Source organism: Leucoraja erinacea, chromosome 25, assembly GCF_028641065.1.
Source record: "Leucoraja erinacea ecotype New England chromosome 25, Leri_hhj_1, whole genome shotgun sequence".
NCBI classification, from domain to species: Eukaryota; Metazoa; Chordata; class Chondrichthyes; order Rajiformes; family Rajidae; genus Leucoraja; species Leucoraja erinaceus.
Window position 1 is genome coordinate 27,849,244 of NC_073401.1, and position 18,876 is coordinate 27,868,119.

Consider the following 18,876-nt stretch of genomic DNA (forward strand, 5'->3'; position numbering starts at 1 on the left):
TTGTTTTCCCCTCTCCCCCTCCCCACGCTGGCTCCTCCATTGTTCTACCCCCCCGCACCCCGGGTCCTTCCCCCGGCAGCGGCGTCCTCACTTCCACGTGGTCCGCCCTCATCCGTCGATCTGTGCGCCATCATCCATCGCCGCCAGGTCAACCTTCCTTGCTATCCTCACAACCATTAACTTTTGTGCAACCTATAAACTATGACCCTAAATTCACTAGTCTCACATTCACTTCCAATACAAAACTTGGAACAAACAGCACAAAACAAAAACTGGCCCTTTTGTTCTATGATGCCTGTGCAGGACAAAGGCTTTTCACTGTACCTCGGTACACTAAACTAACCGAGAACACGATGCCAAATTAAGCTAAACTGCACATAATCCACCCCCCTCCGTGCCCTGCATTTTAATGTGCCTATCTAAAACATCTCATTCACATCCGACTCCACCACTGTCCAGCACTCCCTACTAACCTACCCCTCCTCGTATTAACAAATACTTCTCCTACACTTCTCTGAAATTTCACTCTCTCACCTTAAAGCCATTTCCTCCAAACTTTGATATTTCCACCCTGGGGGGGGAAAAGAGAGTGGAAACCGGCCCTTTGAGTCCGCACCGACCAGCGATCCCCGCTCAGTAACACTGCATTCAGGACAATTTGCATTTACACCAAGCCAATTAACCTACAAACCTGCACGTCTTTGGAGTGTGGGAGGAAACCGAAGATCTCGGAGAAAACCCACGCAGGTCAGGGGGACAACGTGCAAACTTCGTACAGACAGCGCCCGTAGTCGGGATCGAACATGGTTCTGTAAGCGCTGTAAGGCTTTTCTCCAATTATATAAACTTCTATCAGGTCTCCCCTTAGCCTCTGATACCACAGACAATAAAATATATACATTCTCTACAGAGAATGTATATATCACAAACATGAGTGGTAGCAACAATTCCTCCAGTACGTAGACTTTCAATGGGAAAACCCTCAGGAAAAGCGCGAGATAGGGAAGAAGCAGGATACAATAAAGATATTACACTCACACTGGTATTCAAAAACACCACATCTGACACAGGTAAATTTAATTAGCAATTTTTTTGCTTAATTCTCAAAATGATCCCCGAGACAAAATAACACAAAGTGCATTGTTTTCAACAGAGAATGAAGACAAATCCATCGATAACTGGTTTGGTTTAAGAAATAGCCGATGCTCAACAACTGGTGAAACATTCTCCTCTCCGGCAACATCTTCCAGGCATGTTCAGCGCTTCAGCACGGTCTCTCCCACCTGAACTGCTGAAGGCATCCGCACTCACGCCGTTATGCACAAACATGCCAAGTATACTCAACCAGACAACCAACTGGAAACATGCAATGCTTTTCAACCAGAATGTTTCGATACTATTGCATTCGCAGGTGCAAATTAAAAAATCAAAAATATTTTATCAGCTGGAGGCACAAGGAACTGCATAAGACACAAAGTGCTGGAGTAACTCAGTGGATCAGGCAGCAACTTAAGAGTTTAGAGATACAGCGCGAAAACAGGCCCTTCGGCCCACCGAGTCTGCGCCGACCACCGATTACCCGATACGCTGACAGTATTCTACACGCGAGGGACAATTTACAATTTTTAACCAAAACCAATTAACCTACAAACCAGAAACATCTTTGCAGTATTCAGGGATGCCAGAGCACCCAGGAAAACGCACGCAGGTCACGGGGAGAACGTACAAACTCCCTACAGACAGCACCCGTAGTCAGGATGGAACCTGGGCCTCTGGCGCTGTAAGGCAGCAACTCTACCTCTGCGCCACCGTGCCATTCCCCAGTTCCCCTTCTCTGGAGAACATGGAGAGGTGACGTTTCAAGTCGGGACCAGAAACGTTCTAGAGCGATGGTGCCTGATCCGCTGAGTTACTCCAGCACTTTGTGTCTTCATCCGTCATGTTTTGAGAGCTGAACGTCTCTCGAATGCAACTAGTAGAGGAGGAGGAGGAGGAATAGAGAACTGAAAAATGAGGGGATCAAATCTGAGAATCTCTGACAGTCTGCTAAATACACAAAGGTGCAAATAGTGAGCATAATAACAATGTTTCTAAAACTCTTCATTGGCAGTTTCCCCCTCACAGAGAAGGTGAAATATGTCCTTCTGCAGCGAGGAGGGTGACTGCAAGGACACACCCGATCCACCAATGTTTGTCTCCCAGCAATCGTACCCAAGGTCTTTTAAAGCCCGTTTGGAAGCCTCGACGACAGAAGGATTTGCATCTGAAAGACAAAATTAATAGATCGTAGTAACCTAAGCTGCATCACAATGGAATCCAAAGCACATATTCTAATGTAGGTATTGTTTTCCGCTACATTAGCAATAGCATCCAAATAGCATCAGGAAGTGCCAACAAATACACAAGTCACGGGCAGGAACCCGGAGTCCAAGGGTCATTAATTCTAGACCAAGTGCGGACCCGTTGGGTCCTGTTCCCCCAACGCAATATTCCACCACTCACCCGTAGCCCCCAACTGCGCAGGCGCAGCTGATGGGTTCCCATTGTGATGCAAGTCACGACAACCCTCACCCAACTGCGCAGACACAGGCGCAGCCAGCAGGTTGGAGCACGACTGCCACGTTTTTAAAGTTTAAAATGGCAATAACTTGTAAAATGTAAGATCACTGTGAACGCATCTCACTCGTCCTCTTCAGTCCCCTATTCCTGTCTTCCATTAGCCTCCCTCTCCCCCACCCTACACCACTTCCTCTGCTCACCCCCTACCTCCCCTCCTCTCACTTCTCCCTCCCCTCCTCCATTACCTCGCCATCCCTCTAGCTACCCCTATCCTCCTCCATCCCCCTCCTCTTTCCCCTCCACTCCCACCTCCCCTCTCCCTCTATCCCCCCCCCCCCCCCCCCCCCCCCCATCTCTCCCTCCATACCCCCTCCTCACCTCCCCAGAATCTCAATTAAAATATTCCACCACTCACCCTTTCCCCCAACACAACCCGTTTCCCCCAAAACAATATTCCACCACTCACTAGAGAGTCTAGGACTAGAGGGCACAGCCTCAGAATTGAAGGACGTTGTTTTAGGAAGGAGATGAGGAGGAATTTCTTTAGTCAGAGGGTGGTGAATCTGTGGAATTCTTTGCCACAGAAGGATGCGGAGGCCAAGTCAGTGGATATTTTTAAGCAGAGATAGATACAAAAAGCTGGAGTAACTCAGCAGGACAGGCAGCATCTCTGGAGAGAAGGAATGGGAGATGTTACAGGTCGAGACTCTTCCTCAGACTTGAGTAGTTACAGGTGTCAGGGGTTTACTGGGAGCGGGCGGGAGAATAGGGTTAGGATGGAGAGACGATGGGCCAAATGGGCTAATTCTGCTCCTATCACTTATGAACCGGTATAAAGGCAGCGCTGGAAGCAGCAGCACCATTGCTTGGTATGAGGAAAGCAGGAAATAGAACTGGACAAAATCAGATAGCTAAATATCAGAGTTTTGATGTAATTATTACAGAAGCAGCTAGAAGAAATAGAAGGTTTGCAGATGCTGGAATCTGGAGCAAACTATAAACTGCTGAAAGAACTTAGTGGGTCAAGCAGCATGTGTGGAGGGTAAGGGAGGGTTGCCGTTTCAGGTCGGGTCCTTGTATCAGGAATTTACAGATGCCCGCAGGTTATCTGGCATTGAAGATTACAACCTAGTGTAGTTTAATGGCTAATGAATCAAGGGGGAGAAGGGCAGCACAGTGAAGCAGCAGGTAGAACTGTAACTTCACAGCGCCAAAGACCCAGCTTCGATCCAGAGCTCAGGTGCTGTCTGTGTGGAGTTTACATGTTCTCCCTGTAACCGCCGGGTTCCTCCCGCATCTCAAAGACGTGCGGATTTGTAGGTTAACTGGCTTGTTATAAATGTAAATTGTCCCTAGTGTGTGTGTGGGGATCGCTGGTCGGTGCGGACTAGGTGGGCCGAAGGGCCTGTTGCCGCGCTGTATCTCTAAACTAAACCGGTGTGTAACGGATGGGTAACCGCTTGTCGGCGAGGACCCGGTTGGCCAAAAGACCTATTTCCTAGCTGTATCTCTAAACTAAATAGAAGGGTCTCGACCCGAAACGTCAGCCACTCCTTCTCTCCAGAGATGCTGCCAGTTCCGCTGAGTTACTCCAGCATTTTTGGGTCCGTCTTTGAATAAACAATGGTGTGTTAGCTTTGATAAAAATCACAAAATGATCAAAAGATCGTACCTGGTCTGAGCAGTGTTAAGCCACATCCGCCACCACCTGCCCCAGTCAACTTGCTGTGCAGTCCGTACGCTGCAGTGACCTGACATAACTTGTCCAATGAGGAATGTCCCACTCCAATGACATTCAGGTGGTGCTGATTGATGTCAATGAGTTCCTGAAACCACAAAGGAAGCACGGCTGTAAGATAAAGAAAATCCCAAATGGGCAGTGTTCGTCTGTATCAAAAGCTTTGTCTTTGTTCCTTACATTTAACGTCAGTTTGTAAATTCTCTGCAATAAATCAAATGTTCATTATTTTATTAATAACTTTCACATAGTCCACTCCAGTAACCCAATGATTAAGTATCAGGGCATTGGTGGGATGCAAGCAGAAGCCTCCAGGTGGCACATCCCGGGCACTGCTGACGACAGAAACTGTACCAAAGTGACTGACTGAAGTAGCTAATTCTGCAACCGTCACTGACCGACCGGAAAGACGTGATATGGAAGATGGCCGGACACGAGGAAGAAGAAGGGCATTGCCAGGACTCTTTGTTCAACAGAACACTTCAGTGGTGCAGCAGTGGAGTTGCTGCCTCACAGCGCCAGAGACCCAGGTTTGATCCTGACTACAAGTGCTGTCTGGGCGGAGTTCGCACGTTCGCACGTTCTCCCCTTGACTACTAGTTTTTTCTCTGGGAGCTCCGGTTTCCTCCCGCACTCGAAGGTGTACATGTTTGTGGTCTAATTGCCTTAGCAAAGTTGTAAATTGCCCCAGGTGCGCGTAGGATAGCGTTAGTGCGCAGGGATCGCACGCCGGCACAGGCACGGTGGGCCGAAGGGCAAACATTTTCACCTGGATGTTAACAAACACTTAGAATTAGTTTTCTCTTCCTGTGAAATCCTAAAGGCATCAACTGCAATCGTTAATGTTTCAACATGATCAGCTTTTAGTTTTACCAATTATGTCAACTGTAATGGGAGATGCATGTAAGATTTACCTCCAGGATTGTGTACAGTTCATTCACATCACCGCCTGATGCTATAGCATTAAGAATGCGTTCACATTCGCATGAAATAGCATCTATCGAATCCAGCACTGGCTTCATTATGCTTGGCAACTGAAAGAAGAAGAAAACTTTATTTACTACTCCCCTTTATTTAATGATAACATGCAGGTGGAAGAGAAGCTAGCCAAACCACAAATCTCTTGTCAATCTTCAGCGCCCAAGATAAATCTCCTCAATTGCCGCCAGATTTCTCATTTTTAAACAAAGAAAATCTACCTGGTGCTCCTCAAGATATGTAATTTATTTTTACTTCAATTTGTACTGGAAACAAAAGTGAACATTTGAATAAATGTTTTGCATTGCCAGAAGATGGACACAAATCACTGGGACAGGCAGCATCTCTGGATAGAAGAAGTGGGTGACGTTTGGGGTCGCCACCCTGCTTCAGACACACAGAATGCTGGAGTAACTCAGCGGGACAGGCAGCGTCTCTGGATCGAGACCCTCTTCAGAGATAAATGTATTTGAGGTCGCGGATATCTTCTTTATGCACAATGTTGCCATGTAGGTGTTTGCCAGGGAACTGCAGAACCTTTACCCATTGTAATTGGGGAGGTTATTCATTAAGACTGCAGTTTCCCCATATACTAAACGTATAGTTTTTATATCCCACGCTGTTGAGCTTCTTTTAAGACATACAGCGTCGAAACAGGCCCTTCGTCCCACCGAGCCCATGTGGACCACCGGTACAATAGTTCCATCCTACACGCTAAGGACAATTTACAGAAGCTAATTAACCTGCAAACCTGCAAGTCTTTGGGATGTGGGAGGAGACCAGAGAACCCGTAGAAAACCCGCATGATCACGGGTGAACATGCAAACTCCGTATAGACAGCACCCGTAGTCAGGATTGAACCCGGATCCCTGGCTTTGTGCCACCCTGTTCCAAGTCCGAGAGATAGTGATTTTCTATGTTTGACATTGTTTTATGTGTCATTTTCTATGTTGAATGGTTTATGTGTCAGTCCTAACTGTCACTGCATGTCATGTTGTCACTTGCGGACGGAGCACCAAGGCAAATTCCTTGTATGTGAATACTTGGCCAATAAACTTATTCATTCATCCATTCAATAAGTTTCTTCTTTCTCTCCATAGACGAGTTTAACTCAGCATCATGTGCGGCATGGACATTATGGGCCGAAGGGCCTCTTCCTGGGTTGCACAGCTCTGTTCTTCATTTAACAAATCTTTACATAACCAATTTTGACAGAATGTGCAGGGACTACAGGGTGGCTCAGATCACTTTGATTATTTGCTTTGGTGTTTAGTTAGAGATACAGTATGGAAACAGGCCCTTCAGCCCACCGAGTCCGTGCCGACCAGCGATCCCCACACACTAACACTATCCTACACGCACTGGGGGATAATCTACTTTAAAAAAAATATATAGCATGCTAATTAACCTGGACGTCTTTGGAGTGTGGGAAGGGCACTGAAGATATCAGATAAAACCCACACAGGTACAAACTCTGTACAGACAGCACACGTAGTCAGGATCGAACCTGGGTCTCTGGCACTAAGCGCTGTAAAGCAGTAACTCTACCGCTGCGCCACCGTGCCATGCTGTTTATTTCCATTTTAACTTTGAATGTGTTTAAGGAGATGGAAAAATAAATTATTTTAGTTCAGAATCCCGATCTGTTTGATTCTGCTGACGGGAAGAATTTGAAGAAAAACAAATAGCAAACCTTAGGTAGATAAAAGTGCTGGAGAAACTCAGCGGGTGCAGCAGCATCTATGGAGCGAAGGAAATAGGCAACGTTTCGTCCCGAAACGTTGCCTATTTCCTTAGCTCCATAGCTGCTGCTGCACCCGCTGAGTATCTCCAGCACTTTTTATCTACCTTCGATTTTCCAGCATCTGCAGCTCCTTCTTAAACAAATAACAAACCTTATTAAGTTTGTCCTTCACTCCAGCGACTAATGTTTTAGTGCTTCTTAAAACCTTTGTGTTCGTAAGCAGTATTCGTAGATTGGGGATTCTGACAAAGCAACGGACAGTTATCAGACAATATGATGCATTTAAATCTCAATTACATCTACTTTTAACTATTAAATCTACATACATTTTCTCCCAACATCTTCTCCAGGCAAAAACGTGTTCAGAACCAAATGCATTTATTATCTACGGTTTAATAATAAAGAACCAGTGCCTCTAAGAACACATAGTTGAGTTATCTCAGCATCATGAGCGAACAGCCTCTGTCACTCAGTCAGCTAAAAGTGAACGAGGTGCTAAATACATTTAACCCTCATTATAACGGACCATGGGGGCGGTGAGGGGGGGGGGGAAAGAGGGGGATAGTGCCCATTATTGCCAATTGTCCTCATTTTGTTGCGTTTAGAGATACAGCATGGAAACATAAATAAACTCATCAATATCTACACAAGATATTTAATAGTTTAATACACATGTTTATGATACATTACTGAATTCTTTACTTTTTTCGTTGGAATTTACATTCAAATAGCACAGGGCTATTAAATTTAGCACTACATTCTGAATAGAACAATTATCCAAAGTTATTTAGAAATAATATATATTTTTTAAGTACCTGGACAAAGGGTCTATTTTACCTGCATGATATCTCAACATTCCTCCTAAGTTACAAGAGAAAAAAATTATTAAAACTGGAAACACTGTACCATCATAAAAATTACATTTTATACTTTGGACCCGGAGCCCATTGATAAGCATTAGTACGTTCTCCCTGTGACCGCGTGGGTTTTCTCCGGGTGCTCCGGTTTCCGTCCACATTCCAAAGACATGCAGGTTTGTAGGTTAATTGGCTTCTGTAAATTGTCCTTAGTGTGTAGGATAGAACTAGTGTGCAGTGATTGCTGGTCAACATGGACTTGGCGGGCCAAAGGGCCTGTTTCCATGCTCTGTCTCTGAACTAAACATATTAAATCCCCATGGTAAACTTTAAACTGGACATCAATTAAACTACAGTTTCATTAGATAAGCTAGTTTGATCCCCTGTTTGTGCCCAGCAACCATATTCCCCTGTGGTAACTAACAATTTGTGACATAGGTTACAAAAGGTAAACTCAACTGGGCTTCATCAACACTACCATGCAACTCCCACTGAAGTACACCTATTTGGTTTGCTGTGATACATCACACAGATACTGAACCACCTGTAAAACTGAATAAAAGATTCAGAATAGAAAGCATTGGAGGATGACATCGGCATGGTAATTTGACAAAGGAATCATTATTTGATAAAGATCATAACGCCACAGGCAAAATCCATGGCATCAGAAATTGTAATTGAACGAGAATGCCAAGTTTAAATGAAACTGGCGGGTATTAGTGAAATTCTGTGTCGTCATTAAATTCACTGCATGTAGTGGGTGTGTTGAAGATTAACCTTTGCAGCTTCTGGCATTTAGTAAAATTCAGCCTCCCGAAACATGCACATTCACAGCTCTTGTGCTACAATACAGAAACATCGCATTACTACATACAAACGCTGCTTAGTTAAGTTTAGAGATACAGCGCGGAAACAGGCCCTTCGGCCCACCGAGTCCACGCCGACCAGCGATCCCCGCACACACTAGGGACAATTTACAATTTTATCGAGCCAATTAACCAACCAATCTGCAGATCTTTGTAGAGTGGGACGAAACTGGAGCACCCGGAGAAACCCAGGCAGTTCACGGGGAGAACGTGCAAACTCCGTACAGAAAGCACCCATAGTAAAGATCGAACCCGGGTCACTGGCGCTGTAAGGCAGCAAGTCTACTGTTGTGTCACTGAGCCCCTGGTTTTGCATTCTGACTGAGCAGATCATTTAGAAGTCGTGTCAATTTAGAGCATTGGTGTTTAGAAAGGCAAAGGTCATAGCCTTAATTTTACAGCTTTCCACCTTTGTGGAAGAATTGCCAGACATTCCAATGAATGTTAAAATGTTCTTACTTTAATAAGATGTAAATAAATGTTACCCCATGTTCCCACAGCGTTATCCACACCAGATGGGTTGCCATGGATCACCTTCTCTCCCTGAAAAGCCCATTTGTTAATCAGTTCCAGTTCATCGTCATTCCATCTGATTGGAAAAAAAAATTTAATGTAAGAATAACATTTCAACCAGAAATAAACATCAGTAATTCATTGGACTGGTTTTAACAACATTCTCTTCTTCCCATCGCAAGTATTTTCAGGTTAATTCTAGGTGCGACAATTGAATTGCTTCTTCAGCATTTGCAAAAATATTCACTGTTAAAAAGCATGATGGGATGCACCAGTTTTCATAGGTTTTGGACCTAGACGAGCCCCAGTAGTATACCGCAGAAGAGCACCTTGATGATTGAAGGCGCAGCCAACAATTTAGAGGCGGCACAGTGGCGCAGGGTAGCTTTGCCGCCTCACAGCACCAGAGACGCAGGTTGACTCTAGTGTGTGTAGGATAGTGTTAATGTGCGAGGTCGCTGGTCAGTCTGGACCCGGTGGGCCGAAGGGCCTGTTTCTGCTCTGCATCTCTAAACTAGCTTACTTGGCAATGTCGTTCCGTTGCAGAGCTGGGCAGGTTATAGCCCCGCTGGCAGTCAGGAGAGCTGCTGCTAGACACACGCAGTATGCAGCACTGGATCCCAGGCCTGCTCCAATTGGAATTTCAGACCACACTACTATATCCACACTTGGCAATTGACTGCAATGAAAAAACAAAAACACCAAGTCAACATAGTAATAACACCACAACAAAATAGAGCACTTCACCCACCTTGCCAGCTCCGACATTCATCGAGTTCAATATCAGTTTTGGGCCCAATCCCAATATCCCCCAATTTAGTTGTAGTGAAACATCTCATAATAAGAGCTGATGCCTTAATTGCCCTCTTAAACATTGTTAGATCTGCATGTTGGTCTTCATAAACTTCTGCAGGCTGGGGTGGCAAAGTCAATCGATATTTTTAGGGCAGAGATGGATTCTTGATTAGTACGGGTGTCAGGGGTTATGGTGAGAAGGCAGAAGAATGGGGTTAGGAGGGAGAGATAGATCAGCAATAATTGAATGGTGGAGTAGGCTGGATCAGCCGAATGGCCTAATTCTGCTCCTATCACTTATGAACTACCCAATCTCTCGCTATTTAATAAATATTCCACTCTTTTGTTATACATACTAAATTAGCTAGCTACATTCTTTCCATATTATAATGCTGTGGCACCTTAATGGCCACCTCCCAAAAATACAAACAGTCGTTGTTCAGCCCCCCCCGGTTGTATTAGTCACATCCTCAAAGAACGTCAGAAAATTGCAGTGGTGGTAGAGTTGCTGCCTAACAGCGCCAGAGACCCAGGTTCGATCCTGGTTACGGGTGCTGTCTGTAGGGAGTTTGTACATTCTCCCTATGACCTGTGTGGGTTTTCTCTGGTTTCCTTCCATTCCAAAGACGTGCAGGCTTGTAGATTAATTGCTTTCTGTAAATTGTCCCTGGTGTGTAGAGTAGAACTAGTGTACGGGTGATTGCTGGTCGGCACGGACTGGTGGGCCGAAGGGCCTGTTTCACCACTGTATCTGTACCCTAGACTAACCCAAACTAAATTAGCCAATTATGATTTTCCAACTGTATAAATCATAGAGTCACACAGCGTGGAAACAGGCCCTTCAGCCCAACATGACCATGCTGTTCAACATGGCCCATTTAAACTAGTCCCACCTGCCAGCTTTTACCCCATATATCCATCCAAACCTCTCCCATCCATGTACCTGTCTAAATGTTTCTTAAACATTGCTATAGTACCAGCCTCAACTCCCACCACCTGTTGCGTAAAAAAGTTATCCTTAGGATCCCATTAAATCTATCCCCCCCCCCCCTCACCTTAAAATACCTTTAGCAATTGCAGGAATGACCATTAATCTGTCCCCATCCGACATCAGCTGGAACCATTTATGTTACATTGCAGTGTATTATAGGATAGAAAATACCCGATACCTATTGCTGGAGGAGATAGCGCCGTACAAATAAAGGAAACAGAGGATACTGAGGCTCATTGTGTCTGCATAGCCTTCCGAGATTCCCACATACTGCCTCAGTTGCTCCACAAGTTCCTTGCTCGCAGCCTTTGGATTCTGGACATCAGCTACAAGGAAAAATAATCCGAATATTTAATAGAAAACAGTCAGAATGGTAACGCGAGGCACCAAAAATAATAGACCTCATTCTGCTCTTGTTCCCTTTGCTTCTAACATTGCACATGATTTGTCATGCATAAAGCAAACAAATAGATTTGAGGAACCGCAATGTATTTAGCATATATATTCTTCACTGAAATGTATTATAACAAGCAGTATCATAAACAATCTGAACAGCAGATGAGTTACAAACACAAGTTTCATTTACCTAAATAATCATTTTTGCACAGATGAGGCGCCTATAGGGGCAGGACATGTGTTGTTAGTTCAGCGGCACAGTGTCACAGCTGGTAGAGTTGCTGCCTTACAGCGCCAGAGACCCGGGTTCGATCCTGACTAAGGGTGCTGTCTGTATGGAGTTTGCACGTTCTTCCTGTGAGCATGTGGATTTTCTCTGGGTGCTCTGGTTTCCTCCCACACTCCAAAGGCGTGCAGGTTTGTAGGTTATTTGGCTTCTGTAAATTGCCCCTAGTGTAACAGATAAATCTAGTGTACTGGGTGATCACTGGTCGGTGCGGACTCGGTGGGCCGAACGGCCTGTTTTCACACTGTATCTCTAAAATAGAAATTCCTTTCCTTTGATTGCATAGCATTCAACAATAAAGCTTATCTCTGTACCTTGGCACATGTGACAATAATTAATTAAAGTCAATATTAACTGACCAAACAAAACAATCCTGAAGTTTAAAACAACAAGACAGTTAGTTCTTGGTCAGATGGATGTGCTAAATCCAACTAAAAACTAAATCTATAAATTCATCCATTCTCTCCCACCAGACATAGACCAATGAACTTGCAATTAAGAAGAACGATAACTTCCTTAGAGGGAGAGCCTTAGGAAGTCTAGCATGTTCCCAACAACTCTCACCAACTTCGACAGATGCGCCGATGAGAGAAGTTTGTCGGGATGCATCACATCTTGGTTCGGGAGCAGCTCCAACCAAGACCGCAAATAATTGCAGCAAAATGTGAACACAGCCTGGACCATCACGCAAACCAACTGACTCCATCTTCACTTCATGCTGCCTCAGCAAGTCCACCAGCATATTCAAGAGCAAGTCTCTCCCTCTTTTCCCCTCTGGCAAGAGGTCCAGAAAAAGTGTGAAAACACACACCTCCAGAACCAGGGACAGCATCTGAAGAAGGGTTTCGGCCCGAAACGTTGCTTATTTCCTTCGCTCCATAGATACTGCCTCACCCGCTGAGTTTCTCCAGCATTTTTGTCTACCTTCAATTTTCCAGCATCTGCAGTTCCTTCTTAAACAGTGTCTTCCCAGCTTTTATCAGGCAATTGAACCATTCTATCACCAACTAGAGAGCTCCTATCTACCTTATTGAAGACCCTCTGACTATCAGTCTTTATTGAACATTATCTTGCACTAAACATTATTCCCTTTATCATGCTCCTCTACATTAGGGATGGCTCGATTGTGATCATATATAGTCTTTCCATTGACTGCCTAGCACACAACCAACGGTACACATGGCAATAAACTATACTAAACAGGCTCAAAGGATGCAGCTACAATGAGGACTTAGTTAGCTAAGGCACTGCAAAGCCTCTCACTGTGTGTTCATTGTTCATGTGCCAATCCATCAGGGAACTAAAGCAGAGAAGGGAGAATATAATTATCGTGAAAGAAGACTACACCGTCATCATCTTTCTAACTGCAGAATAGATGCGCACCATACATCAATGCATAATGTCCCTGCAACCCAATTGTTCCCAGCAACAAATCTTTGGTACATGAGCATTCGATCTCATACCTGACACCATTTTATCAAATCAGTTTCCGCATCAATTATAGACATCCACCAGAATGAATTAACCAGACATCATTTCTAGTCCAGATATTTTTATTAGCAGCCTTTAAGGACTCAAGGGTCTGAGCTATAGGGAGATTAATCTGGCTGGGACTCCCTGGAACACAGGATGAGGGGTGATAAGTGGTATATAAAATCATGAGAGGTATAGATCAGATAGCGGCACATCTGACCAGAGTAGGGGGGATTGAGAACCAGAGGGCATAAGTTTACGGTGAAGGGGTTATTATTTTATAAGGATCTAAGGGGTCACTTTTTCACACAGAGGGTGCTGGGTGTATGGAACGAGCGGCCAGAGGAGGTAGTTGAGGCAGGGACTATTGCAACGTTTAGGAAGCAATTCAACAGGTACTTAGGTAGGGGATAACTGCAGGTAAGTGCGACTAGACTAGATGGGACATGTTGGACGATGCGGGCAAGTTGAGCCGAAGGGCCTGTTTCCACACTGTATGATTCTAAGTTATCAGAGAAATAGCAGACCCACCTTCCGCAGTTTACCAGATCTTGGATATTCCTCAGAGCTATAGCACTCTACCCTCTTAATTGCTTTGAATTAATATTTCTCTCTCCTCTCAAGTAACCCCCCCAATGTATTTTATTCTTTAATATTTTCTTCGCCTCGTTTCTTCTTACCATCAATTGCTGTCAGCAGGAACTGAAGGTTCGTAGTTTTCCAACTAAGATGGGTATCAATATTTGGCAAGTATAATCGTACCTGTTCATCAGAACCAGGTTGTATCCGCAGATATGTTTTTAAGTTTAAGCTGACTGCAAGAGCCACCTATACACACGAAAGGAAAATGTTTTCAGGATCTTGCAAAAAGAAAAAGTCTTACATTTGAAACTATCCACAGCATTAATATACCAAACACAGTACTTAGCTTAGTTTGTTCTGGCATGTACACTTTATAAGTGCATAAGACATAGGAGTAAAATTAGGCCATTCAGCCCATCAAGTCTGCTCTGCCATTCGATCATGGCTGATCTATTTTTCCCTCTCAACCCCATACTACTGCCTTCTCCGCATAACCTTTGACAACCTTACTAATCAAGAACCTATCAATCTCCGCCTAAAAATTCCCAATGACTAGGCCTCCACAGTCATCGGTGCCAATGAATCCCACAGATTCACCACCCTCTGACTAAAGCAATTCCTCCTCATCTCCATTCTAAAGGCAATATTATTCTGAGGCTGTGCCCTCTGGTCCTAGACTCCCCCAATTTATGATGTGAAAGGGGCAAGTAGTCAAAAATATTATACTCAGTCAAAAAATAAGCAAAATGACAAGAAGGGAAAATGGAAAAAAACACATAATAAGCCAACAATTTAAAAAATCTCATCAAAGGTTAACTTCTCAGGTTAAGATGCAGATTACATTACCCAAATTGAAGGTAGACAAAAATGCTGGAGAAACACAGCAAGTGAGGCAGCATCTGAGTGAAGGAATAGGTGGCATTTCAGGTCGAGACCCAAACCCAGATCGACGGTTTGCAGGATTTTGTTTTTTCCTTAAATTTGTGGCATACTAACCAGACAGCAGAAAGACAATACACGATTACAATCGAGCCATTTACAGTGTATAGTGAAGTAAGGACAGACCTGAGAGGAGTTGAAGAAGTTCATAGTTAAAGTAATAGAGCTTTAACCAGGAACCACAGTCTTAGAATAAAGAGGAGGCCATTTAAGACTGAGGTGAGAAAAAACTTTTTCACGCAGAGAGTTGTGAATTTGTGGAATTCCCTGCCACTGAGGGCAGTGGAGGCCTAATCACTGGATGGATTTAATCAGAATCAGAATGCTTTATTGTCATTGCATGTGTCACATACAACGAGATTACTGTGTCTCTCCATTTAAAAGAACTTCAAACATTCACATACTCATACTTTTCACACTCCCTCCCCAAACCCACCCATGGATTCACATTTACATAAATTAACACTCTCTCCCACCCCCCCTCCTTCCCCATAACCCGCTCCCGAGACAGAGTTCAGTTCCAAGATTGCTGATGGGTAAAAGCAGTTCTTGAGTCTGGCAGTGAGTGACTTTAGCAACCTGTACCTTTTTCCTGAGGGCAGCAATGTGAAAAGGTGGTGACAAGGATGTGTAATGTCTTTCACGATATTACAGGTCCTGCTGCGGCATCTGGAGTGGTAAATGACCCCCAGAGGGGGCAGGGGGGAGTCCAATGATACCCTGGGCAGTTTTTATCACCCTCTGGAGAGCTGCTCTGCAAGAGAGTTAGATAGAGCTCTAGGGGCCAGTGGAATCAAGGGATACGGGGAGAAGGCAGGCACGGGTTATTGATTGGGGACGATCAGCCATGATCACAATGAATGGCGGTGCTGGCTCGAAGGGCCGAATAGCCTCCTCCTGCACCTATTTTCTATTTTTAAGAGTGTGGAGCGATGGTAATACGAGTTTGTGGCTAGCATGTAAATTATTGCCCGAGTTGGCGCCAACTTGTAATGTGAAGAGCTACAGACATTTCCCAAGGGTAAGGAAGTTTAACATTAGAAGATAGATTTAAGATGAGAGGGGAAAGATTTAAAAAGGACCAAAGTGGCAACTTTTTCACACAGAGGGCGGTACATGTATGAAACTAGCTGTCCTAGGAAGCGGTGGAGGCAGATACAATTATAATATTTAAAAAACACTTCAACAGGTAGATGGATGGGAAAAGTTCGAAGGGATATGGGTCAGGTGCAGGCAGATGGGCTAATTCGATTAGCCAAATTGGTCGGCATAGATGAGTTGGGCTGAAGGACCCACTTCTCTGCAATGTAGCTCTATGATTCACTTAAATACATTAAAAAATCTAATTACATAGTATAGTGTAAATAAATAGTAACTGTAACTTTAAGAATCGTGTACCAGACTGGTGTGTTGTGTCATGGGATATATTCATTACCTTATCAGTCACGTGAATGTGCGAGTCTGCACAGTGTACTATTGTAAAATAAAGAACCCACATTGGCAACGGCGTGTATTGAAAACCCGCGCTTACAGTTTACTATCTACATGCTACTGCCGTAATATCTTACAGATAGGTTGCTCATTAGCAAGGTTTCCACTTTTAAATCATGATTTACCTTTCCATACACCACAGCATGCTCTCCATGTAAAATAACCTTCCCAGGAGCAGATACGATAAGTGTCTTGTTTGTCATTGTTAAAGGTTTATTCTGAAAGAGAACATTGTGAACGAACAATAAATAAATAAGCCCATCAATAACTTAAAAAAAAAGACTAGTACAATTAGCCCCTTTAGGCATCAGAAGATCCTTTTATTGGTGAAGCACTTGGTTTAATCATCGCGTAGAATATGGAACAGCTAGTTTGCACACAGCATGATGCACAAACAAAAATACAGTAAACCCTTGTTATAATCGACATCAATGTGGGCAATAGTGTCCGTTATTGCCGATTGTCCGCTGTAACAGAGTGAGGGGTTCCCCCCATTGATTCACTGCCCGGGTGCCGGATCAGAATGCTGGAGCCCAGTCACTGAGAGCCCACGTGGGACCTCCCTCACCACAAGGACCGCAGCGGCCCAGGAAAGCAACCCGGCACCTCCTACTCCAGCCTAGCCAGGGAACGGCAATAAATGCTGGCCATCCTGCTGATTGAAAGCAGAATGGGAGATCGGGGGCAGTGTGGATGGGTGAGGAAAACCTGTCCTCCAAGTGGGATTCCCACGACCAACTGCCCGCCCGGATCAGGGTGAATCTCTGGAATTCTCTGCCACAGAAGGTAGTTGAGGCCAGTTCATTGGCTATATTTAAGAGGGAGTTAGATGTGGCCCTTGTGGCTAAAGGGATCAGGGGGTATGGAGAGAAGGCAGGTACAGGATACTGTTGGATGATCAGCCATGATCATATTGAATGGCGGTGCAGGCTCGAAGGGCCGAATGGCCTACTCCTGCACCTATTTTCTATGTTTCTATGAATGGAAATCGGTCTTAAACGTTAACTCCATTTCTCCTTTTTTGTTTAAACTGATAAAAATGGATTTTTGTTACCGCAAGTAAAAAAATACTTAAGGCTGTTTGTTAAACTGTTCAATAGAACTAATGCAAGAAAGGAAAGAATTGAGCAATGGCTTGTCACTTTCAATGGCTTGTCAATTCCAATTCAGTTGTCAACTCCAACGCCCGTGTCAACTCCAACGCCCGTGTCAACTCCAACGCCCGTGTCAACTCCAACGCCCGTGTCAACTCCAACGCCCGTGTCAACTCCAACGCCTTGTCACAAAATGACCGTATAGCAAGATTATGCTTTAGTGAAGGTTACACAAAAAAGCTGGAGAAACTCAGCGGGTGCAGCAGCATCTATGGAGCGAAGGAAATAGGCAACGTTTCGGGCCGAAACCCTTCTTCAGACTGATCGGGGGCGGGGGTGGGAGGGGACAAGAAAGGGAAAAGGAGGAGGAGCCCGAAGGCTGGGGGATGGGAGGAGACAGCAGGGGGACTGAGGCAGGGGAGGAGACAGCAAGGACTAACAAAATTGGGAGAATTCGATGTTCATGCCCCTGGGGTGCAGACTCCCCAAACGGAATATGAGGTGCTGTTCCTCCAATTTCCGGTGCTGCTCGCTGTGGCCATGGAGGAGACCCAGGACAGAGAGGTCGGAGACGGAGTGGGAGGGGGAGTTGAAGTGCTGAGCCACCGGGAGGTCAGCTTGGTTATTGCGGACCGAGCGGAGGTGTTCGGCGAAACGATCGCCCAACCTCCGCTTGGTCTCACCGATATAGATCTGCTGACATCTAGAGCAGCGGATGCAATAGATGAGGTTGGAAGAGATGCAGGTAAACCTCTGTCGCACCTGGAACGATTGCTTGGGTCCTTGAACGGAGTCGAGGGGGGAGGTAAAGGGACAAGTGTTGCATCTCTTGCGGTTGCAAGGGAGAGTGCCCGGGGAGGGGGTGGACCGAGAGGGAAGGGAAGAATTGACAAGGGAAAATTCTTTATGCTTTAGTGATATCGACTGAAGACACTGAGAATAATCTTTCACAACTTTTCATTCTGAAAATAGTATGATGAGTGCTTTATGTCTATTAAGAGCGCAGTTTAACATCTAGCCCAAAAGGTCAGATTTCTGAAGGAGGGTCTCTCCAGAGATGTTACCTCAGTACCTGACCCGCTTGGTCACCCCAGCGCAGTTGCTGTGCGTCCGTCCGTCTACCGTTGGTGGTTGTCAGCTGCCCCGTTAACCGACACGCCAGAAAGGCTTAACGTCGAGGAAAAGGAAGCAGCAGCTTGAGCACAGGCGAAGGCAATTATTTTTCTGAGGGGATACTCACGGTCAGGCGCCGGTTGCGAGTCTGAAGCGCCCGGCGACGCCACTGGCTCCTCACGCCACTGCCGCCAGTCGCGCCACTCCCGCCTCACTCGACGACCCGCAGCCCAGTGGGCGGGACGTGCCCGCGGCGGCCAATGGGATAAAAGGGTGCGCTCAACTCGCCCGTCAAATGGACCAGCCACGCGTCTATCATCTCGGCTCACGCTACCACCAGCCAATCGCAGTGCCGGGAGGCGGAGTTGCCCCTTGGACCAATGGGCGCGGAGTCTACCGCGGACATCGACCAATCAGAGCATCGCAAGCCTATACAGCCAATCGCAGTGCCGGGAGGCGGA

General features: G+C 45.3%; 1 protein-coding gene across 3 annotated transcripts; it reads right to left on the bottom strand.

Moving 5' to 3' along the window:
- Positions 1-1,045: 1,045 nt before the first annotated feature.
- mvk (mevalonate kinase) lies at positions 1,046-18,682 on the bottom strand. 3 transcript variants are annotated; one of them, XM_055655364.1, is made up of 11 exons: positions 18,543-18,682; positions 16,334-16,426; positions 13,877-14,024; positions 11,220-11,367; positions 9,779-9,934; positions 9,228-9,331; positions 7,835-7,880; positions 7,171-7,261; positions 5,212-5,331; positions 4,232-4,385; positions 1,046-2,263 (listed from the first exon to the last, which is right to left on the bottom strand). In XM_055655364.1, exons 2-11 carry the CDS (start codon positions 16,409-16,411, stop codon positions 2,091-2,093), a joined length of 1,218 nt encoding a protein of 405 aa, XP_055511339.1. In that variant the 5' UTR covers positions 16,412-16,426; positions 18,543-18,682; the 3' UTR covers positions 1,046-2,090. The 3 variants fall into 3 exon arrangements, with proteins under 3 accessions (XP_055511339.1, XP_055511340.1, XP_055511341.1); XM_055655365.1 differs by lacking the exon at positions 18,543-18,682 and adding an exon at positions 18,367-18,385; XM_055655366.1 differs by lacking the exons at positions 13,877-14,024; positions 18,543-18,682.
- Between the last annotated feature and the right edge of the window lie 194 nt (positions 18,683-18,876).

Excerpts from the sequence above, each read along its gene's own strand:
- mvk (XM_055655364.1), bottom strand. The coding sequence starts at position 16,411 with ATGACAAACAAGACACTTATCGTATCTGCTCCTGGGAAGGTTATTTTA. Across the intron at positions 11,368-13,876 it reads CCTGCTGACAGCAATTGATG|CTGATGTCCAGAATCCAAAG; the intron begins GTAAGAAGAAAC and ends TTTTCCTTGTAG. Across the intron at positions 9,935-11,219 it reads GCTATCTCCTCCAGCAATAG|TCAATTGCCAAGTGTGGATA; the intron begins GTATCGGGTATT and ends TTTTCATTGCAG.